This window comes from Elephantulus edwardii, unplaced genomic scaffold (genome assembly GCF_000299155.1).
Source record: "Elephantulus edwardii isolate Elephantulus edwardi_28Jun2011 unplaced genomic scaffold, EleEdw1.0 scaffold00252, whole genome shotgun sequence".
Taxonomy (NCBI): Eukaryota; Metazoa; Chordata; class Mammalia; order Macroscelidea; family Macroscelididae; genus Elephantulus; species Elephantulus edwardii.
The window spans coordinates 3,949,372-3,972,513 of NW_006400002.1; the positions used below are offsets into that span (position 1 = coordinate 3,949,372).

General features: G+C 46.8%; 1 protein-coding gene across 4 annotated transcripts in view; it reads right to left on the minus strand.

Annotated features, from left to right (window-relative positions):
- Window positions 1-2,405: 2,405 nt before the first annotated feature.
- Window positions 2,406-23,142, minus strand: part of KIAA1324 (KIAA1324 ortholog) — a 115,495-nt gene continuing 94,758 nt past the window's right edge. Inside the window, exons 1-15 of one of the 4 annotated variants that reach the window (XM_006899342.1) lie at window positions 18,806-18,832; window positions 18,140-18,317; window positions 17,413-17,541; window positions 16,938-17,028; window positions 15,753-15,858; window positions 15,376-15,513; window positions 14,007-14,270; window positions 11,586-11,759; window positions 9,359-9,539; window positions 8,015-8,111; window positions 7,408-7,509; window positions 5,475-5,601; window positions 5,213-5,391; window positions 3,925-4,090; window positions 2,620-2,688 (exon numbers count right to left, since the gene is read on the minus strand). In XM_006899342.1, the coding sequence (XP_006899404.1) occupies window positions 2,620-2,688; window positions 3,925-4,090; window positions 5,213-5,391; window positions 5,475-5,601; window positions 7,408-7,509; window positions 8,015-8,111; window positions 9,359-9,539; window positions 11,586-11,759; window positions 14,007-14,270; window positions 15,376-15,513; window positions 15,753-15,858; window positions 16,938-17,028; window positions 17,413-17,541; window positions 18,140-18,317; window positions 18,806-18,832 (2,028 nt within the window). Of the gene's footprint in view, window positions 2,720-3,924; window positions 4,091-5,212; window positions 5,392-5,474; window positions 5,602-7,407; window positions 7,510-8,014; window positions 8,112-9,358; window positions 9,540-11,585; window positions 11,760-14,006; window positions 14,271-15,375; window positions 15,514-15,752; window positions 15,859-16,937; window positions 17,029-17,412; window positions 17,542-18,139; window positions 18,318-18,805; window positions 18,833-23,142 lie in introns of those variants that run through there. The other 3 variants (XM_006899341.1, XM_006899339.1, XM_006899340.1) reach the window with 3 other exon arrangements.

Here is a 23,142-nt window from a genome sequence, read left to right on the forward strand (position 1 = left end):
GACAATTGCCTGTAGTGGAAGGAAAAAGGTAATTCAAACTCTTGCTCTGACTTTGTCATTTTGGTTATGTAAGTAGACTTATAAAAAGTAGATCAAAGACACATAGGGAGCACCCACTCTCACACCTTTGAAAAAGGATGCTGTGGGATCACATGTATTATTCCCCCCCCACAAAAAAACATACACAAAGAACAGGGGAAAGGGAAGGAGAGGGCTTTAAAGTGAGAAGTCTCCGGTTTGGTAAACACCTTGTTAAATAATAAGTCTAGTTTTCCCTTCTTGAAGGCTGGTTTGGTTCTGCTGTTGCGGGTGGGGCTTGGGCTTCAGCTTTTTTCTTGACCATTCTAAAACACCTATCGTCACAGCATCAACTTAACACATGGTGCCCTCTGTGTGTGAGTGTAGAAATGTGCTCCATCGAGTTCACAGCAGCTTTTTGGAAGTAGGTAATTAGGTCTTTCAAGGTACCTCTAGGCAGCCTCAGACCACCCAGCTTTCTGTCGGCAGCCAAGCATGTCAGGGACTCTGGCTGTTCTGTTGTAATGTGCTGTCCAGTTGGCTCCAACTCATAGTAACTATGCACAACAGAACAGAGATGGCCCAGTCCCGCATCCTCCTCCCAATCCTTGCTGAGCTTCAGCCCAGTTGGTGTACCCACTATGCCAATCTACCTCATTGAGGGGCTTCCTCTTTTTACAGACTTTATTGCTATTAGGTGCTGTCGAGCACAACTCAGAGTAACCCTAAGAACAATCAAGCTGAACCCTGTCCTATTCTGTGCCATCCTCACAATCTCTGACACCCTCAAGCCCATTGCCAGTCATGGTATCAACCCTTCTGGTTGGGAGTCTTCTTTTCTTTTGCCACCCCTCCCCCTTTCCAAGCAGGATGTCACTCCTCCAAGGCTAACCTCTCCTAGCAACACACTCAAAGCATGTGAGACAAAGCTTCGTCATCCTTGTCTTCAAGGAACACCCTGGCTGCACCCTCTGCAAGAAGCTGTTCTGGAGCTGAGTAGATGACTCCACCTTAGAAGGAGACATCATGCCTCTCAAGTCTATCTCATGGTGAGCTGGTTCCTCCAAGACAGCCCATAAAAACACTGATCTCTTTGTGTTATTTCAAAATAAGATAGACATAAAAATAATAATAGATCTAGTGGTAAGGAGGGAGCTCTGTTGGTCTAGTGGTAAGAATCAGTGCTGCAATCTTGAAGGCACACTGTTCAAATCCTCCAGCAGCTCTGCGGCAGAAGAATGGGCAAACTCCTCCTGTACGATTACTGCCTCTGAAATCCCACTATTGGGACAGCTATGGGTCGGTTCTGATTCAATGGGAAATAACAATAACAAATGCTAAGGTGCTGCTCTGGTAACCTGAAGGTACGTGGTTAGAATCCACCAACTGCTCCATGGAAGACAGATGGGCAAACTCTTCCTGTGTGATTTACCACCTCTGAAAAGTCTGCTGGAGGGTCAGCTATGGGTCAGATCCGACTTGACAGCACACAGTGACAACACTGCCTGACAGGAGCTTCGGTGACATGACAGTTAAAGTATTTGGCTGTAAAGCAAAAGGTCGGTGGTTTAAACTCCTCAGCTGCCCCACAGGGGAAAGCTGTGGAACATGCTTTATAGCTCATGGGAGTAAAGATTTACAGCCTCATATGGTCTTCTCTCAGGTTATAGGGTTGCTGTGGGTAAGAGTGTCCATGGCAATGAGTTTGCTTTTGATATTGCCTGGCAGAACTCTGGGTCTGAGGCACTCAGGATGGGGAAGTTTTCTCACTGGGAAAAGATTGTCATCACCAAAACCAAACAAATAAACAAACAAACAAAATAGAGAATAAGGCTAGGGAGTGTGTCTTAGGAAGATGATGGGAGGGAAAAAGCATGGGAGAATGGGTCCATCAAAGAGTTGATGAGACATTTTTCTCAGTGAAGTTTTCCCTTTGGTTCCAATGAGTCTATTTATCAGTTGGTTAAGAAAAGGGAATGGAGTACCTCACTTGAAAAGAAAGTTTAAAAAAATCCTTCTCTATTGCTTCTCTTCGAGCTTACTAAGACTTTCCCCACCCAGGCCTTGCTCAGCCTACCCTCAAGCCTATGCTTCACACTCAGCTTTGAACTGAGTCTCTGGGAGAAATGAAACCAGGCTTCCATGAAGAACCCCCGTACCCTCCTCTCCCAGTCTCTCAACTGAAGAGATCACGAGCTGACGGTTATGATCAGGAGCACTCTCTGCTCTTTCTGCCCTTCCATAAAGGGGCAGAAGAAATAGCTTCTGTATGCTTATGAGAAAGGGGGAATATTTTCATTGCTGAGCTATGAGAATTCTAGGCGCTGAATCTGTGGCTCCGTGGCTGGACCATGTAGGGAAAGAAGATGCAAGCAAAGGTGTAATGTACAAAGTGTGGATATATTTGGCAGGCTGAAGGTAAGCAGGATTTGGATATTCTATAAAAAAACCAAAAACAAACCAAAGATCCGCAATTCAAACGTCTTCTGATAAGGCCACGATGAAGAGATTTCCAGTAGTGGGTGTTGCATGAAGCTGGCACCCACAGGCTTGCCAGGTGATGCGCCGAGGTGAGGCAGCAGGTGAGGCAGGGTGGGGCCCTCACAGGTCCATGTCTGGGCCACCTGAGGATGTTTTCAGTGGCACCGAGTCAAACCCGTCAGGCGTCCTCTGAAAGACAGAAGGCAACAGGAGCTGGCTGCTGGGCATGGGCACGCAGGGGGACAAAGGAAAGAAACGGGAAAACAGGTGACGGAATCCTTAAGGGATTTCCATTTGCAGTGGCCTTATGGAAACATAAACGAAATATTCTCTCCTCTTCTTGCTCTCTTCAGAATCAGCCAGAGAATAAAGAAAAAAATTGAATTAAAATTATAAGTCTCCCGCTGTGCATCTCAGCTGAAGAGACCAAGAAACAAGCAACCAGGATTCCTTCACCTCACTCTAGTCTTGCCCCATCTCCATGCTGACGTGCTCTAGTTTCCTTCCTTGTGGCTTGGGAGGCCCCAGACAGGCTCAGAGGGTCCCAGAGTGAATTATTCTCTCATTGGTCAACAATCTAGGGCTGGGGAGGCAAGGGCGGCACCCTAGGCCAGCACCAAGGGAATGTATGTAGTTCAGCAACCTAAATACCTCATCACCTTCCTATCCTCACCATGCCTCTGGCCTCTACTCCCCTCTCACACCCTCCCAGACCACACAGGCTTGGACAAACTGGTTCAGGAATGGGGCTGATTGGCTGGAGCCCCGCTGAGCTGGTTGGCTGCTCTCTGCTGGCCCCTGGCCCAGCAGCAGTGTTCTCCCTATTGCATTTATGAGCTTCAAACTCACTCACCCACTCACATGGAACAACCCTCCCAGCACAGAACTGTGATGAGCACTTATCACTTAGTTATGACTCAGCTGCCCCCAGGAGGGACCCAGACACCTGGGGGACAGTGCCCTCCACTGGTTAAAAGATAGCCTTGCTTCTTCTCGCAGGAGTTGATTTTAAGAGAACTCAGTCCCCCACCTCCACAACCCCTCCAAAAAAAGGAAACGATTCTTACAACATGGATTGGTTCAATACTCCTGGAAGTTATAAGTCCCAAACAGGCCACCAACTGGAGTGCATGCTGGGGGAGAAGGAGGCTGATGAAGGGCAGCCTTTGGCTTCAGGGGAAGGAGTGTAGTATGGACGTACAGAGGGCGGAAGAGAGGACACCCAGGGCAGGTGAACACTAGAGTGCAGAGGCGTGTGTGTGTGTGTGTGTGTGTGTGTGTGTGTGTGTGTGTGTGTTGAGGCGGTGGGGCTCACAGAGCATGTGGCTCCTGAACTGTGAAGGGCCCTCCGCTCTCTGAAGGTAGCGAGTCTTCTCCAGCCCTCCAGGCTGACCTCATTTGTGCACTGCCAGGCCTCCCTCCTACCTTAGAGGTGAATGATTTGATTTTCCCAAAGAGTGACTTCTTGCTGCTAAAGATGAGGTCGTCCTCCACGTCCTCGCCTTCCATGATTGCACAGCTGTCAGCTGCGGGCAGGTCACAGTCCTTGAGGGTGGCGTTCATCACGAGCTTGGAGTACTTGTACTCTAGTCTATGAGACAGAGGGACGGAAAAGGTAAGATACCAGAACGTGGGACTAAGGGGGATAGGAAGAGAGGCTGAGCTATGAACAGACCCATGGCATGGGGGCGGGGGGACTGGAGCCTGGTAACATGGAGTTGGGGATAGAAGAGATCAAAGGAATCTTAGCTTCTTGTTCAGTGACTTCCACCCCCTCACCTGCTTAACATTAATTAGCTGTCCCAGTGGTTTCAAAGCTTAAGAGCTATAGTGTAATCCCCAAATCATTATTTTTGTTAATAATTATAGCAGATTATCAATGATGGTGTTTTGTTTTGTTTTGTTTTTTGAGAATCTAACAACTCTTCATAGTCTGGCACTGGATTCCACTCTCAGGAGCCAGGGTAACTGGTGCTTAGAAATTGCCAGACTCTTGAAAAACAAGGAACTCATGCAACACTATTCAAAATGGGCGACCCTGGAGGACATTATGCTGAGTGAAGTATCTCAGCCACAAAAGGACAAATACTGCATGGTGCCACTGTTGTAAATAGGACTGACATCAGGGTTGGGGGGAGACTGAGAAAGATGAGTTCAGTAACGTATACTGCATTGAAACAGATGAGGGAGAAAACTGTTTAAAAGGGGTATGTGATTAGGCATTTTTGTCATGACAGGAGTCTAGAGCGAAGGCTGCACAGTGGAGTGGACCTGAGGGGAGGGATTGTAAAACAATGAAAGAATTTTTGTTTTACTTTTCCGAGAGGGTAGTGTACTGGGGGGAGGGTTGGGAGGGGAGAAAAGTACAACAATGAATGAATGGAAGTCCAAAGTCTCTGTAAATTTTCATTGAAATTAAGAATAAAAAAAAAATGGCCGGACTCAGAGTCGATGGTGAATTCCAGGGGAAAGCTCCAGCCATGCCCTCTCCTGGATGTTTTCCTCTCAAGAGAGGAAGATGTGGGAATGTGCACCCCTAAAGTCTACAGGCGTGGAAACCCTGAGGGCAGGGTTTCTACTCTGCCTCACGGGGTTACTCTGAGTCCAGATCAACACAGTGGGATCAATGCAATGGGAATGGGTATGGCTTTTGGTTTGGTTCTCCCTGCTCAATGGTCTATCTGTCTCCAAACTCCAAAACTCAACCATGTACTTTTGATTCTTTTTCCAGAAGTAGCAGGTGAGGACGGTGAGCAGGATGGCCGTGCAGGTGCCTGCAGAGATGCCCACTTTCAGCCAGAAGTCAATTGTCTTGCAGATGGTGACCTGCTGCTCAGGCAGGGAGATGCCGCCCTCACACAGCTTTGGTTCCCGCCACACATACGTTGTCTTCTGTTGGGTAAAACACCATGGAACTCAGTTAGTTATGCCTTTGCCTTTGCTCCTGGGCAAACCCCCAAGCAGAGGCCTTCTACCTGGATGCCAGCCACACAGCTGCTGCTGATGGCATGGTAGTCGGCCGTGGAGCAGAGAGGACAAGCCGCGGCACTGGCCCACAGGAAGTGGAAGGTACAGCCGTCACAGGTCCCCTCCGAGCAAGTGCTGGTCAAACAGAAGAGAGACCTGAGCATTCATTTGCACACTCCTGTAGGAAGGCTGGGGCCTTGTCACCTCACAGGTTGCCTGAACCACCCTTTCCCCCACCAAAAATGTTATCCCCTCTGGGTCCTTCCCATGGGTCCTTCAGACAGGTTTTGGCCCCTGGACCTCCTGACGATGAGGAGAGGCATTTCTGGTCTCCAGTGGGCTCTCCATTCTCTGCTGACGTCAGATGAGCCTAAAGCAGCAGATCTGGGCTGGAGCATCCAACTCCCTCCCATGCTTCCCCCGTGGATATGTGACACTTTGAAATAACCACTTCAAAGCCATTTCTTGGGAGGGATTTGGCATTGAGTTGGTAGATGGGAATGGACTTCAGTGATGGGTATCTGCCACGTACATGACAGGTGATGATAAAAACAATAATAGTTGACAACCCTCCACCCCCAAACAGTAGTGTTTTAGATCAGCATTTCCCATAATATGCTCCTCAAGACACTAATATGCCCCTCAAGATGTGACCGGGTACTATATGGAAAAATGTTGTTGTTGTGTGCCGTCAAGTCAGAAATGACCCATAGACTCATAGCTGACCCTCTGGTCTGATCCTCTGGTGGATTTTCAGAGGCAGTTAGTCACACAGGAGGAGATTGCCCATCCTTCTCCCACAGAGCAGCTGGTGGATTTGAACCGTGTGCCTTCAGGATTGCCGTGCAGCTTTTTGCCACTAGGCTACCATTTACAAATAAGGGACAAGCAGCTCAGAGAAGAGAAGAAATGTATCTACGAAACACAGATGGGAAATGGAGCAGCAGACTCTAACTCAGCCCTCAGGCTGAGCTCACAGCCACAGGTCCACTTCAGTGGTTGTTGCGGTTGTGTACCATCAAGTCAAAGAGTCAGAACTGACCCATAGCTGACCCGTTAGCAGGTTTAAGCACACAGGAGCTGGTGGACTTCAACCATTGGCTTTGGGATTGTAGTGCAGCTTCCTACCACTAGGCCACAGAGTCCCTCCACTTCAGTGATCTGGGGAGAATATTATTCTCATTTTACAGATAAGGGGGGAGTTAGGAAAACTGAGACTCAGAAAGTTTTGGTAGCCCAGTGTCGTCCAGTTTAACTAGTTATCAAAGTGAGAATTCTAGACCACTTCTTGCTGATTCCAGATCCCGAGTTCATTTCTATATATCAAGTTTCAGTTCTAGAAGAAAACTGGAGAAAGAGATATGCAGCAGAAAACCTTGAATCAGTGAGCCTTCTGGGCACAGTTCTGTCCGTGATCTCAGGCACTACAGGGAAGGGTGAGTGGGCACCCTCTGGTAACTCCCATGACCCTCCCTCTAAGCACCACCCACACAGGGTACTGGAGAGCGGGTGCAGGTGAAAAGCTGTGTTATCAGCTCTCCCCACAAGTGCCCCTCTAATGGTCTGGAGATGTGAGGGTAGCTTTCACTATTCCTTCTCTCTCACCCTGTAGGCTGAGGACTTGGGGCCCAACTAAGCCTCCCAGAGCCCATCTGTGGGTCCTAAACTATTCTCTCTCTTGCTCTTGGCCTAGTGGCAAGAAGCTGTGCTGCAGTCCTGAAGGCATGAGATTCGAGGTCACCAGCTGCTCCTCTGGAAAAGGATGGGAAATCTCCTCCTGTGCAATTAAGTGCCTCTGAAAACCCACCGAAGGGTCAGCTATGAGTGGGTTCCAACTCTATGGTACACAATAACAACAAGAAGTAATGTCTGGATCCTGGGATGGGATGAACTTTTCTAAGGGAGGCTTTGACCTCCACTGTGGTCCTCCATGTGGCTTACGTTGGCAGAAGCAGAGTTCCAGGGGCAGGTTTCAACGGATCACATCTGACACGGACAGTGGTTGATCTCCCAGAACCGCAGGACTGGGTCACATCGTTGGACCTGCAGAGAAAGCCATTCCCCATGGGGGGGAACGAGGTGCTCAGCTGTGCTGCCCAGGAGTCACCAAGAAGGGTCAACATGGAACAATTTCCTTACTGGGGAGGATGGAACTTGGGTTCTAGACTTGTACTCTAGACCCACAAGGAAAGCATAGGCCTTGGGTTGTACATGGAGAGAATGGGACCATGGGAGGCCAGTCAAGGGGGAGATGAAGAGATCTAGGCAGGGTAATAAGACCAGCATATGCCTAGCACAGGAGCCTCCTTGGGCCAGAAGGGTAGTTGGCTACAGAGTATGCACTAATTTCTCTCCCTCCAATGCAGAACTGCCCTAATACCCAAGGGCTGGGGTCAGGGAACCCCCAGCCCGTAACTATCATCACTGGGCAGATCTGCTCAACCTCAGACATGTTCTGGCTTGATAAGTGGGTGGCTCAAGAGGGAGGGGTGCAGCTGAAACTGTGGAGGAGCCCTGGCTGCTGTGTATGTTAGCCTCTCATCTTCACCTATAAAAGAAGATCACGTCCGGTATTCCCAAGGACTCCGGGGGGAAAAGGTCAGCTGGGGAGGTGATTCCATCCAGAGCCATATCTGTTGTCACCCCTGCCAAATTAGAGCTCCTCTTTAGTTCTCACTAGTCAGTTAGCTGGCAACCACTTTGATTCTTTCAATACCTGTCAACACCCAGCCTCACTTCATCTCATTACATCCCCCAGGTGGCTCATGAGGTGACCAAAAGGTCTGTCAGAGGTCCCAGGGGCACTTGGCACCTCAGGTGGAACAGAAAACAGAGTTCAGGACTTTGGGACCCTCATTTGGGGCCTTCACATCAATAGCCTGTCGCCCTCTCCATCTCATCCACAGTGTACACACATACACACATGCTCACACATGTACACGTTCATTCAAGTTTAGGGCCAGAGGGTGACTAGGATTGGTGTCACTCATGATGTCACTCCCCACCCACAGGGACCTCCTCCTGTAATGGATCATACAGAATCCTTTATTCTGCCCCACTGCCACCATGGTAGCCTTGCATCTGGTTTCCAACGCTGGAAATCTTTACAGGAGGAGACTGCCTGTCTTCCTCTTGCAGAGGGGCCGGTGAATTTGAACAGCTGACCTTTTGGTTGGCAGCACAACACGGAACACGCTGCACCACCAGGGTGCCTTTACAGATCTTTACTCATGCTTATTATTAATTTTAATCATAGAATAATTACATAATTATGAAATTAAAGAATATCAAAGAGTAAATTCTGTAATACTTCTTAGATTACATGTACACTAATAAAATTGCTTTGTAAAATCTCTGTATATTGAATTACATTATTAGCAAATGAGTTAGCTGCCATTTCTTGAAAATTTTTCTTTTCCTTTAATTACTGTTCTCAAAAAAGTTATTGATATGAGTCCGCAAGTACTAATTACTATCATGTTGTGGCTAAAACACCAGAAGACCTGTCAAAATCAGCGACTATAAAGACACTGGCCACATAAAACCCCAATAGTGCGGCTTGTAGTGCACGCAGAGGAAGTCACATGATTCCAGAGGTCACTATAATTGGGTAATAAAGACAGCACTGTCTGGAGTGAATTAGAAGGCTCAAAAGGTAAATCAGCACAGAGTTTTAGCCTTGTGGGTACATCAATCATGTAGACAGATCAATAGATGTTTCTGTTGTTATAACTAACAAAAAGGGTTTTATAATATAAAAAACCAGCACATATGTGCTGCACAATAATGTTCTAGTCATTTTGCTGTCATCCCTCTAAAAGTGTCACCTAGTGTGCTCTGTACCCTTCATATACCCGAGTGACACCACCAGCTGGGGCAGTGGGTTACTCACCAATGAGTCGGTCGGCGAGGCTGACAGGCTGCGAGGACACCCCGGCCTTGTAGCCTGTCACCTCCGGGGGGACAATGACCACCTGGCAGACGTAGGCCGTGATGGATTTGGAGAACTCTGACTCACCCTCGGAAATTCGGAGGTCAGTGACGTTGTCTGAGCAAATGGCCATTTTCTTACCCTGGAATGGGGGTGACAGGGTGTGGGGAGGAAGGAGGAGTCAAAGAGGAACTCTCAAAGGGGCAAGGGGAACAGATTGCCTGCACCTAAACATTCACCGTCCCAGTGGTAGGCTGCAGTGGAATGGCTCATCCCAGACGGAATTACAAGACACAGTCTTTTTTTAAGGGCTAAAAATAAAGCTGAGGTGTCCTAGTTTCTACAATGCTGGCTCAGGGGTCCCAGGTGTTCTATCTCTCTCTGGATTTCCCTGGGATAGGAGTAGAATTCTGATGGTGACAACTGATTTGGAAATCTACCCTATTAGCTCATCAGTTAGGGAGCTCTGGTGGCATAGTGGCAAGAGGCTGCCCTACAATTCCGAAGGCATGTGGTTCAAGGCCACCAGCTGCTCCACCTCCACAGGAGAAGGATGGATGATCTCCTCCCGTGTAATTAACTGCCTCTGAAAATCTGCTGAAGGGTCAGCTGTGGGTTGGTTCTGACTCGTACACAACAACAACAGCTCACCAGCTCTACCTTATCCCAACCTCCTTGTCAGTTTTCTAAACAGGGATCAAAATATGTAACCAATCCCAGAAACCAGTGGAATTCCTTTTAACAACTGAGCTGTTCATGTTCCTTCCCTTCCAGGCAGAGACTGTCTGGGGTTTCAAGCGTCCTGATGACTAGCTCGGCCCTGGCCTGAGGAATGACCCTAGGATACTTAAGAACTCATTCTATCTTTAAAAAACATGTAACCTTTTGCTTATCCTCTTGTATTTAATACAATCACTGGGCAGAACTCTGGAAGACAAGGGGTGGGGAAAGTCAATCTCATTCTCCCTTGAACTTTTACAATAGAGAAAAAGATTGAGACATTATCCTTTAAAAAAATGTTACATTTAGAGAATGTTAGGAGCTCTGATGGCCTTGCTGTGAAACCAAAGGCCACAACAGCGCAGATCTACCAGCAGCTTCCTGGGGAGAAATGGGCAACTTCCCACGTGATTTACAGCCTGGGAAACCCAGTGGAGCGTCAGTTCTGAGTAGTTCCAATTCGATGGCAATGAACTTAGGGAATATTCATATATAACTTGAAAATAGAAAATCATTCGTTCAATACTTCAAGTTCAATGTGTTAAATATTTAGAAAGGCACCCTGGTGGCATAAAACAGGGATTTGCCCCGTTATCCTAAAGTCAGGGCCTTTTTAGCGATTTGAACCTACAATGGGATTACAGACTTGGAAATCTACTGCAGAGTCAGCTGTGAGTTGGTTCCAACTTCATGGCTTCATGGGTTTTTGTTGTTTGTTTTTTTTAATATTTAGAAGGGACAATGATGACTCAGTGGTAGAATTCTTGTTTTCCACGAAGGGGTCCTGGGTTCAATTCTGTGGCAATGCACCTCCTATTCAGCCAGCATCCATATGTGACTGGGGGACTGTGTGCTGCTATTATGCCCAAGATCTTTCAGTGAAGCTTTCAGATGAAGAAAGATTGGGAAGAAAGGCCTGATAATCAACATTTGAAAAATCAGCCTGTGAAAATGATGGATTATAAAGATTGGATCCAGAATCAACTCACAGCTGACCTTTGAGTAGATTTTCAGAGGCAGGAAATCACATGGGAAGAGATGCTCTCTCTCACAGAGTAGCTGGTGGATTTGAACCACATATCTTTGGGTTGACAGTGCAACTTCCTACCACTAAGCCACCTGAATTGCCTAGAAGCCTTTGGGGAGGGGGGCTTAAACCTTCAACCTTTCAGTGAACAGCTGAGCACCACATCAGGACTTCTGTTCCTAGTTTAGAACATTTGAACCTAACTTTCCAGTTACTAACTGGCTTGTTTTGTAATTTAGCTAAACATAGACTCTCAGTTGCAGCAATGGACTCCAGGTCAGCAGCCACTGTGAGGACGGTGCAGGGCCAGGCATGGTCTCGTCCTGCTGTAAACAGGATTATTATGAGGTAGAAACTGACAGCTCCCTCACCTTCCTTCATGCGGTCTCTAGCCCCTGTCAGCCCCTTTCGGCTCTCACCTGTTAGCCCCGTGCACCTTACCTGGTTTCCACAGATACTGAGGGTGAAGTGATGGAAGTATTTCAGCCCTTTGGAAGTGAAGCTTGGCCCTCCAGAGAGAGAAATCGGGTTTGCCAAAGCTGACAAGTTGTAGTCATAAGTCCGTGCTGCATTGTGGACTGAGAAGAAGCAGTCATTGTAGCACAGAGAGTGGATCTGAGGGGAGAGGGCTCAGGTCACGCTGGCTGGCAGGGCAGGGCCCTGAGGCGCGCATAGAGAATGTTATCTACCCTGGCCTGGCCCGACCCAAATGAGGTGAACGGGGAGGAAGGAAATAAGGGGTGGCGTTAAAAGAGCAAATAAACCAGAGGTGAATGGGATTTTTGTGCAGCTTGCCATTCAATTACCTGCACATACATGTTGTGTAAACCTCAGCTTCTTATTTCTCAGTAATAGTTTGGTAAAATTTGATAAGCTTGGAGACAATTAGACACTGGCACTGAGTCAATGCTGACTAACAACAACCCTAGGGGATGACTTTGAACTGCCCCATGGGGCTTATGAGACTGTGACTCTTTATGGAAGCAGACTGCCTCATCATTCTTATTCACAGTGTCTTGCTGGTTCAAACCACTGACCTTTTGGATAGCAACCCAACATTTAAGTCATTATGTCACCAGGGCTCCTTCTGTGACAATATCCACCAAACCCACTGCCATTGAGTTGGTTCTAACTCATAATGACCCTCCATCAGGTTGTACATCTTTAAGAGACTGGAACTGCCTACCTTGTGGTTAACAGCCTGACAAGTTACATACATGATGCCACCTGGCTCCTGAGGTAGATAATGCTGTTTGATAGTGTGTTATATAGTGTGTTGGCTTGTGGATTGCTATGAGGACAGAAGCTATGTCACCAGTATTTGACATACCAGCAGGGTCACCCATGGTGGACATGTTTCACTGCAGCTTCTAGACTAAGACAGACTAGGAAGAAAGGGCTGGAAATTTACTTCTCAAAAGGAATTAAAGAAAACTCTGGATCAGTGCAACTGGCACAGGATAGAGCAGGGTTTAGGGCTGTTGTCGCTAAGAGTCGCAAACGACTCAATGACACATAACAACAACAACTGGACCACATCAGAATATTGTCTGATACAGTGATGGACAACGGGCCCTCTATGTTGGAAGGCATTCCAAACACACAGTGTTTAAATATAAGTCCATCCACGCTCATGAAGAGGGAGCAGCAGTAGGCAATAATTCTTTCTCTTGGGTACATGGGGTCACCATGAGGTGAAGCTGACAACTCAAGGTACAAGACAATTATCTTTAGAAGACATTAAGTATTATGCATGAGAGAGCCGGACAATGATAAGGATGACAGAAGAAGAATTGATGCCTTTGAGTTGTGGCACTAGAATAGAGTACTGAATATCCCATGGACTGAAAAAGGAACAGATAGGTCCTGGAAAGGGTGGGGCCAGAGTGCTCCTTGGAGGCAAGGATGACCAAGCTTCGTCTCTCATACTTTGGACATGTAGCTAGGTGAGGCTATTCTTTGGAAAGGGAATCATGCTTGGAAAGCTCAACAAAGTAGAGGAAGACCCCCAATGAGATGGACTGACACTCTGACTTCAGCAATTCATTCTAGTGTCTCAGAGACGATGAGGATGGTACACGACAGGTCCAGTTTCAGAACGGCGGTTCATAGGGTTGCTGATCATACTCGACTCGATGGCACCGAACAACATCATCAAGAAGACAGTTGAAAAGAAACTCCAAGCCCTGCCTGTCTCTGCTTCCTCTTTCTCAGGTTCTCTGTAGGAAGCTGAACTGCAAAAGCAGCTCGTTAACCCCCAAACTGGGTCCTAGTCCACTAGAAGCAGCCTTACTCAGCTGTCATTCTCTCCCATAACAGCAGAGGGAGCTCAAGGGGGGAAGACAGGAGGTGGCAAAAGACCAGGTACCCATGAGGTTTCTGGGGCTATGCAGAATTGCTGTAATTATTGCACACTTAAACAACGTATTGTTTGTAGACTATATAAATAATGGCTTGCAAATGTATGTGCATGTGGTTGTGATCAGCAAAATACAAATTCATTTTAAAAGCATTAAGCATAATTACTTAAAGTCATATGAACACTCTGTAAGATACATAAAGCAGGTGAGGCAGCAAAACTATTTTTCCATTTTAGAAAGAGATGTATGTATCCTTGGGTAGAAGACAGCAAGACCCATTAATCATACATTCTAGCAAAGTCTGGTAACTTTCCTCATGATAACAGGCTGCACTGGACTAAGCAGAACTTGAGCCCCAGTGCTCACTATTCCTTGGTCTTCTCTAGGACATTAGCCTGGGAGTGTTTGGATATTAGCCTCTGAAGAACCCCATGCAGGAACCATCCCTCAGAAGTGGTCCATCAAGAGACGTGAAGCGAGGATGCATGGCAGACTCTGGTACCTTGTTGCTTTTGGTCCCTGGACCACAGGGTGTGCAGGCCTGGATGCCATAAGGCTGGTGAGCTTTCAGAATTGTGTTAGAGGGGCAGGAGTGGCAGGACCCCGAGTCTCGATCAATGTAGTAGCCAGCAGGACAGGAAGTACAAGAGGAACCCATGTCAGAAGCTTCTAGGGCACAGGGACGGCAGTAGGATGCCACCCCATCCATGACATTGGTGATGTTGATGGAGTAGAGCTTGGCAACATCATTGGTGTACTTTCTACCCTGGAAATGAGAAAATAAGAGGAGTGGAAATAAGCCTGAGATAGCTATTGTTGTTATGGGCTGTCAGGATGGAACCAACTCATAGCTGACACGCCAGTGGACTTTCTGAGCCAGTAAATCACATGACAGTTAACTGCCTATCTTTGGCTGGCCTTGCAGCTGGTGGATTTGAACTGTGTGTCTCTGGATTGGCACCACAGCTCCAAACCATGAGCAAAGAGCAAAGTCCTTCTTAATCTTTTTTCATCCTATGATATTTGAGAAAAATCTTAGAAACATTCTAAACATATTTCTTATTCACTTAGCAGCAACTCTTTATTTGGATTTTGAACAATTTTAAAACAAGACTGAATTATTTTAAATGTTATATAAGAATATCAAGTATCGGGGAGTTCTGGTGACCTAGTGGCAAGAAGCTGCACTTCCCAGAGGTATGCAGTTTGAATCCACCAGATGCTCTGCTGGAGAAGGAGGGACAATCTCCTCTAGTACCAGTTAGATCCAATTTGACGGTACACACAAAAAAATAACAATAAAAATTTTTTAAAAGTTTTAAAAAAAGAATATCAAGTACCAGAGAAAAATCAGTATATACTGTTAAATTTTTGAAATGCAGGTATTTTCCTAGTAAAACAGGGAAAATGTAGTTGTAGAGGAAATAAAGATAGTATAGGAGACTGTCTAGATGTTAACAGGTTAACTGTGGAAGGATTGTGAGTCATTTAATTTCTTGTTTATGATGTTTTCTGAAATGAACTTTTGTTACTTTGTAGGAAGAAGATATTTAAAATATTTTTTATTTTATTATTTAAAAGAACAACAACAGGGATGCAATAAGATGAAGCAGGTTGGGCACTGATGTCCTCAAGGTAAGGGTTCCTACCGAAGGGTAAGTATCACCTCTGGAAATTAGTTGGGCAAGATGATGCTAAGACGAGACGACACTCAGAGGGCTGCTAGACCGTTCTCTCATCGATATTTTAAGATCCCTCAAACGCTTGGATTCTGAACCTCCCACTTACCCTTAAGCTAACGGTAGGTATCTTCTCAGGTTCACAGAGTCTCTTCTAGGAACTGGCAGTCTGAGGCAAGGGGAGATACTTACTGCGTCATGAAAACTGGTCCTCTGGAAAGCCCAGGTGAAGCTCATGGTCGCGTTCTTCTCGATGATGAAGGTGTAGGACTGTTTGCCTTTGGAGCCTTTCCACGTTTCCACAGGAGTGTTGGTCCTGGAATTCATGCCCTGAGCCCAAGACGAGGGAGAGAAGAAATTGCAGCTGGCAGAAAACACCCATCCCACCCCATGGTGAGCACAGACCCACGTCTATCTGTGACCTTCCTGCTGGCCCATCCAAGCCCTTTCAATGTGGCATCACAACAAGCAGGAGCGTCGGTTAAATTAGCACATTAGTGGGGCAGGGGGGCAGGCTCCCCCACCGGCCCCAGTCCTCAGTCCCTCAGTGAGTGAAGATAGGAACGTACCACCATGAAGTAGAGCTCGCAGTTCACAGAGCAGATGGTCTCAAAAACGAACGTGATCCTAGCCACCTCTTTATTCTCTGCATCCGCCATCACCGACTGTGGAGGCCTGTGGGGACAGAGGTGACGAATCAGTTTTCGAGTCGAGGCGAAGCTTGCCGAAGAGCCCAAACAGGAGCAGAGTGTGGGCCGTGGGCAGGACTAGGTTTTGAAAATGAGAAAAGGGTAACGTTCACTTCTGCCACCCTGGCTATGGGACCTCCCTCTAGTCAAACCGTTTCCTCATCAAGAAAATGGAGATGATCGTATTATTCTTGTCTCCCTCTCATCATTGTGGTGAGATTATACATTGTGGGGTATATTTTACTATGTAAAATGCAGTAAATCTTGTGCCCTTGTGGTCTCCAACCAGCACTATCAACGTTACTAGGCACTTGTAACCCTATTTTTCTTTTATTTTTATTATTTGTGCCTGTGTGTGTACCGTCAAATCAGATCTGACTGATAAGGAGGAGATTGTCCCTCCTTCCCCATCAGAGCAACTGGTGGATTTGAACCGTGTGCCTCTGGGATTGCAATGCAGCTTCTTGCCACTAGGCCACCAGAGCTCCCCTGTAACCCTATTTTTCAAAGTTTAATCCTATCAGATGCTAGGAGGAGAACAAATTCAAGTAGCTTGTTGCCAACTTGTAGGGAAAGAATGTGAGCCTAGGAAAGTTGACAGAGCAATAGGCAAGTTAGTAGCAAGGGAAAAGCCACCTTGGCCTTCAGGTTAACCTTGCCAGCCCCATGGCGTGCTTTCCTCTTCTCTGAACTGGTACTTAAAGATGAAAGGAAGCTCACAGTGTAGTGACGTAGCATGTCACATGGCTAACCAAAAGGAGAGAAGTTCAACTCCAGACACCTACACTTCCCCAACCTCCCAACTCAAACCTGCTACCATTAGTCTGTGTGTTATGTGACAGAGTAGAATTATGCTCCACATGCCTTTTTGGAATGCCTCTTTGTGGAAGCAGGTCACCAGGCCTATCCTCTGCAGTGCCTCTGGGTAGGTTTGAACCTCCAACCTTCGCATTAGTAGTTGAGCTCAGACTATTTGTGCCACTCGGAGAAACAACATTCCAAGGCATGTAGAATGTGGGTGTAGCCAGGTTAGCTTTGGGCTCCCCTTGGTTGTGCATTCCTCACCTGAATCCTGGCACAATCAGGGTAAGAATCATGAAGTCATTATCTGAGGCTCCAACAGCGGTGTAAATGTAATCTCCAGCCACCTCCCAGCCTGCAAAACGAGAGGAAGGAGTTAACGCCCTGGTGCTTCCTGGATGTCTGGAAGGGAGTGACAGCCTCGTTCTCTGAGGTGTCCAGAACCACTGCTGACCACAAACGTTACTTTAACCCACAGCTTTAGGCGAAGACTCTGAAGCTCTTGGAACAAACATTGGGGGTTAGGGTGGTGGTGCAAGCATGTTGCTTCCAATGGTTTCTGTCTCTGAAACGAAGATTTATTTGGTAGACTGTCCAGAAGGGGTGGAACTTCCATGGGAATGAAAGCCATGGTTTGCTTATTTCTCTCAGACATAATTATTTGCCAAAACATGAGTCTGCAGAAACCCCCAAGAGTGTGCAGAGAGCTGAGCCTCACAGGAAGAAGCAGGGCAATTACCTGTCAGGCCCTTGTATTCAAAGTTGGTCCCACTGAGAACTGTTGTCTCCATGTTCGCAGGCAGCGTGTTCCACCATTTGTATTCAAATCCAAGGGCTGGTTCAGTCCCAGCTGGACAGTGGGCACAATCTGGGGGGCCGGGGAGGAACCACAAGACCCAAACGTTAGCAGGCAGCCTGACACGCCCAGACTGGAGCTGCTGACACACAGAGGAGCAGCGACAGCAGTGGGCAGCCAAGCAAGGCTGGTGCTGACGGCTCTTGCAGTTGTAGCAAATGGACTAAAGAAATCATTTGGAGAGTGTTTAAAAGACTCAAAGCATAAAGCTTGACCCTTCATTCCAACCTTCCAACCATCCTGAATGCCCACTAAACGCTTCATTTCAAAACTTAAATGCATCTACTAGTTCATGGACTTCAATATTATTTCTCACATGATTATCAGTAAATGGATGGCTTACAGATTAACTGGGTCATGTCAACCCCCCTAAACCTTCTAGATAGCACCCCTACCAGATGGGAGAAGCCTGAGTCTGAGCCTGAGTCACATTCACAGTTAAAGAGGAAGAAGAGGACAGTTCTGAACTCAGCCCTACAGACAAGCCCAGCCCCTGGCCTCTCTCTCATCTTGAACTTCCTGGGGAGGCAGAGTCTGTGTTTATTGGGCCGCCACCTGACATAGGAGTGATGGGTGGCACTGTAGGGAGCAGGGCAGGTGAGGGGGTTACCGGAGCCATTGGAGTAAAAGCCGTAGGGGCAGGGCTCGCACGTGCTGTTGCTGGTTTTGAAGAAGCCTGGGTTGCAAGGTGGGCAGACAGTCTTCACGCCAGACGCGGGCAGCTTCACCGCCCCCTCGAGCTCCTCGCTGCAGATTTTCGGCTCCGCCCATTTGTACATTAGCTGTGTCTGCAGAAACAGATTAAGCATGGCTCAGCGTGGGCGCGACTGAGTGCATCTTCAAGGAACTAATTTGAAGATGGGGTGAGCGGAGCAGAATTCGGGGTTAAGATGAAAGCCTTACTAGGAGAAGGCCTTTCTTTAGGTCGTGGTCCCCAACCTAGCGCCTGATACTTGGTCTTGGTCAATAAACGTCTGCTGTGAATGTTGACTGGATGAAGGATGAGGACTTGGGTGACACAGGAAATCGGAGGACCAGTTTTGTAACTAGGGAAAGCTGAGTCCACTGTAGTAGTTTATGACTACCAAGATTACAGAAAAAGCAATTGGTGAAGATGACAGGACACAGAAAGGTGTGGAGTGGAAAGGGCTTACACAGTCCTGGGAAAGAGGGGGCAGCTAAGATACTCCAATTTATCTTCTAAGAGCTGCATTCTTTGTTTGTTCATTTATTCAGGGAACAATTCCAGACAGCCTAATACATCTCTGTACCTGACCTGGGGATTCAGGGACGAATGAGACATGACCCCTGACATGACCCCTGCCCTCAAGGTATCTAACAACTGTCAGATGAGTAACCAGGTAAGAGTACGAAAGGCAGATTTGCCAGGAGCAGGAAGAGATGGCATCAGGTCAGAAGCCGAGAAAGATCACGTGTCTGCCAAGCACCAGAGCTGCCTCCACTCTGGATGGGGTCAATGGGTGCAGAAGAGACGAGCTGTAGGAGGCCCTACAGGGGTGCGGCTGGGCAGCTCAAAAAAGAGATTAAAAGTGCCCCTTATGCTGGGGAGCTCTGGTGGCCTAGCGGCAAGGAGCTGCAACTACAATTCCAGAGGCGAATGGTTCAAATCCACCAGATGCTCTGCCGAGGAAGGAGGGACTATCTCCTCCTGTACCAGTCAGATCTGATTTGACGGTACACGCACACAAAAATAATAAAATAAAATAAAATAAAAAAAGAAGCTAAATTTAAAAAAATGCCCCTTAGGAATGGCGCTGAGGTGATGATGAGCATGATCTGTAGAGAACACCGTCTGCAGCAGGATGGATGAACAACGCATCTGTCCATTCAGGATAAGAAATGACAAGGTCTTAATGAACAATGGCTCTCAGTCATTCTTCCTTCATTGGTGATGAAGCCTGGCTCCTCCTCCCGCTGTGAAGCTCAGTGCTCCTCCCTCTGGAGAGGAGAGGTTCTGGGGAGTGAGGAGAGGGATATGGCCTGTCTCTGGGAGAAACACATCTGGCAGCCTCAAAGGATTGGTCAGATCCACAAGAGAGGACAAGACAAAATGTAGGCGCTCTCTTAATGAGTGTCCTTTGATTTTTATGCAACTGTTTAGAAACTAACTGAGGTCGCAAGACTGAGCAGAACCAGTTGGCCTGAAGAACAGACCTTTGGAAGACTCTCTGGGTGACCACATGTGCACAAACTCTCCTTCAACAGCTAGGGCTCAGTTTGTCTTTGGGTGACCAGCTTTGGGGACAGGGGGTGGCTGCGGAGTCAGGTGGGCTGTGGCAGGGAGGGCTGGATCTGGCCACACGGGCCTCAGTGGTGCTCAGATTCACATACAGCATGGTCACCTTCCAGCTTCAAAAGGCCTTGTTCTGAGCCCAAGAAGGGAGAGAGCGAAGTAGAAAGCAAGAACAGCTGACATTTAGCATATGCTTTGTCTAGTAGGGAGAAGAGAAAAATAAATTTCCTCTTTTATTAACAAGTTACTGGGGGCCAAGAAAAGGAAGATCATGTTTACAAGATTGTAGAGAACACCAGACCCTACCTAGCAGAGTCTAAGAGCAACTGATGAGATGCTTTCTCTTGTCATTCTCACTTGGTTGCTGGGGGAAGAGGAAGATGGGCTAGATCTGACAGAAGGAGGTAAATATGACTGTGAAAACGAACCCCTGTTGCAGACTTTATTCTGTGCTTAACTAGCAAAGGAAGAATTTGGCCAGCCTGCAAATATGTGCATCCGCCTAGGCAAGCATCGTGCTTAGAGCTGAATGCAAATTTCCTGACTCCTAATTCTGTCTCCTGGAGTTGTTCTGGCTTAAGACTAAAGAACAGTATGCCAAAATTGTATGTCTCACAGATCTGTCCACCTGAGCTGGACTCAGTCTCTGCTCACTTACTGCTATTCCTGGAAATCACCAGGCACACCTTGGCTTTTTAGCCTCTACACCTGCTGTGCCCTCTGCCTGGAAAGCTTCATAGTTCTTTTCTTCATCTTATTCACATGTCTGTCAAATGCTATCTGCTCAGGGAGGCCATCTAAAAGGGCTCTTCTCTCTGTCATCCTTTGTCCCCTAAAAAATCCAAACTGTGCCAGTCCATTTGACTCTGCGCCACAGTCACCCACGTGTGTCAGAGTGAATTGCTTTGTAGGCTTTTCAATAGTGTGGTCTTTTGGAAGCAGATCACCAGGCATTCCTTCAGAGGCACCTCTAGGTGAGTTCAAACTGTCAACATTCTGGTTAGCACCTGACTGGTTAACTCTTTGCACCACCTAGACACTTCTCTTAATCCCCTAGTGTAGTGTTTTATTTTTGCGTCCTGTTTCTAGTTACTTGTCTCATATACTTTGGGCATGTTGTCAGGAGGGGGCCATTCCCTGGAGAAAGGCACCATGCTTGGAAGAGTAGAGGGTCAGCAGAAGAGAAGAAGACCCTGAACAAGACGGACTGGCACAGAGACAGCACCAACGGGCTCAAGCACAGCAGAGACTGCCAGGGTGGCCCAGGACTGGGCAGGCTTCTGTTCTGTTGTATATAGGGTCACTATCAGTTAGAGGAGGGAGTTAGAGGTGGCTTAGTGGTAAGGAATTGCACCACCAACGCAAGGGTATGTGGTTTGAGTCTACCAACTGCTCTGCGGAGGATAGGCTAATGCCTCCTGTGCACATTGTTGTTGTGTACTGTCAAGTTGGAACCCTGCAGCGGGTTTTCAGAGGCAGGTGATTAGATGGAGGAGATTGCCCATCCTTCTCCCTGTGCAAATTATCATCTCTGAAAATCTGCTGGGAGGCCAACTATGGGTCAGTTCCACCTTGAAATTACAACAACATGAGTTACAGGAGACTTGACGACACCACCAACAACTACAACCGCTTACAACTTAGCACATCTACTTGGTGTTTAATGTCTGGAACGTACAAGCACAGGCTCCCTCTTCACTCTTTCCCTAACAAGAATTCAATTCTAAGGCAATTATTTTTTTAAAAAAGAATTCAATTCTAAGAGACTTAGACATTCCCTTAGTTTTATTAATTAATCTAATACCTAGGATGGGCAGTCTCCTCCTGTGTGATAAACTACCTCTGAAAACCTGCTGGAGGGTCAGTTAAGGGTTGGGCCCAGCTTGATGGCACACGAGTGCTTAATAAAGGAAGCTCTCATGGTCTTGCGATAAAGAGTTGCACTATCAACACAAAGGCAAGTAGTTCAAATCCATCAGCTGCTCCACTGGAGAAAGAAGGACAAACTCCTCTCATGTGATTTATGGGAAAACCCTCTGAAAGTTCAGCTATGAGACAGTTCTGACTTGGCAACACATAACTACAAGTGCCTAACAAAGGTAACTGACCATGTGAATCATAACAAACTACAGCCAACATTGAGAAGAATGGGAATCTTAGAACCCTTAATCGTGCTCGTATGAAATCTACTTGACTAAAGACTGCTGTCCAAACAGAGTAAGAGAACACTGCATGGTTTACAATCCAGAAAAGTGTGTGTCAAAGCTGTACTCGTTCTCCATATATAATCAACCAATGTGCTGAGCAAATCATTAGAGAAGCTGGACTATATGAAGAGGACTGTGGCATCAGGATTGGAGGAAGACTCATCAACAACCTGCGTTATGCAGATGACACAACCTTACTTGCTGAAAATTAAGGGGACTAGAAATACTTGTTGCAGAAGATCAAAGACTATAACTTTCAATCTGGGTTACATTTCAACAGTAATAAAAACAAAAACCTTCACCATTGGACCAATAGGCAACGTCATGATAGGTGGAGAAAAGACTGAAGTTGTCAATGATTTCATCTTACTTGGATCCACAGTCAAAACCCTTGGTCAAGAAATCAAAAGACATGCTATCAGAAAAAAGAAAAAGAAAAAAAGACATACTATCTTGGGAAGATCTGCTCTTTAGCACTCTCCAAGGTACTAAAGAACGATAATATTAGTTTAAAGATTAGGATGTGTTTGATGCCAGCCATGGTCTTCTCAATTACTTGCTATGTATGTGAAAGTTGGACAGTGACTAATGATGACAGAAGAACTGATGCCTTTTGGTGCTGGAGAATAGTATTGACTATCTCATGGACTGCTGAAAGAACAAGCAAATACGTCTTTTAGAAAGTGCAACCAGTGTGCTACTTAAAGGCAAGAATGATGAAACTTATGTCGTGTACTTTGGGCATATTGTTAGGGGGGTCAATCCTTAGAAAAAGACATCATGCTTGGAAAAGTAGAGGGTCATCAAAACAGAGGAAAACCCTAGAGAGAGACAACAGTCTTTGTCAATAGCATCAAGTATATAAGAAATGATAAGGATGACACAGGATAGAGCAATGTTCAGATCTGCTGTTTATTATGAGTTGCCGTTGACTCAATGGCATGTAACAAAACCAACTGTGCCTAATACAAGCCTGGTACAGAGTAGGTGCTCAATAACTGTTTCCTGACTTGCTAATGAAGCCTTCCTGGGCCCCTCTGTCAGGGATGAGTGCTGCTCCTCTTCTGGAGTCCCACAGTGTCCTGCTCTCTCTCTTTCTTTTCCTTCCTTCCTTCCTTCCTTCCTTCCTTCCTTCCTTCCTTCCTTCCTTCC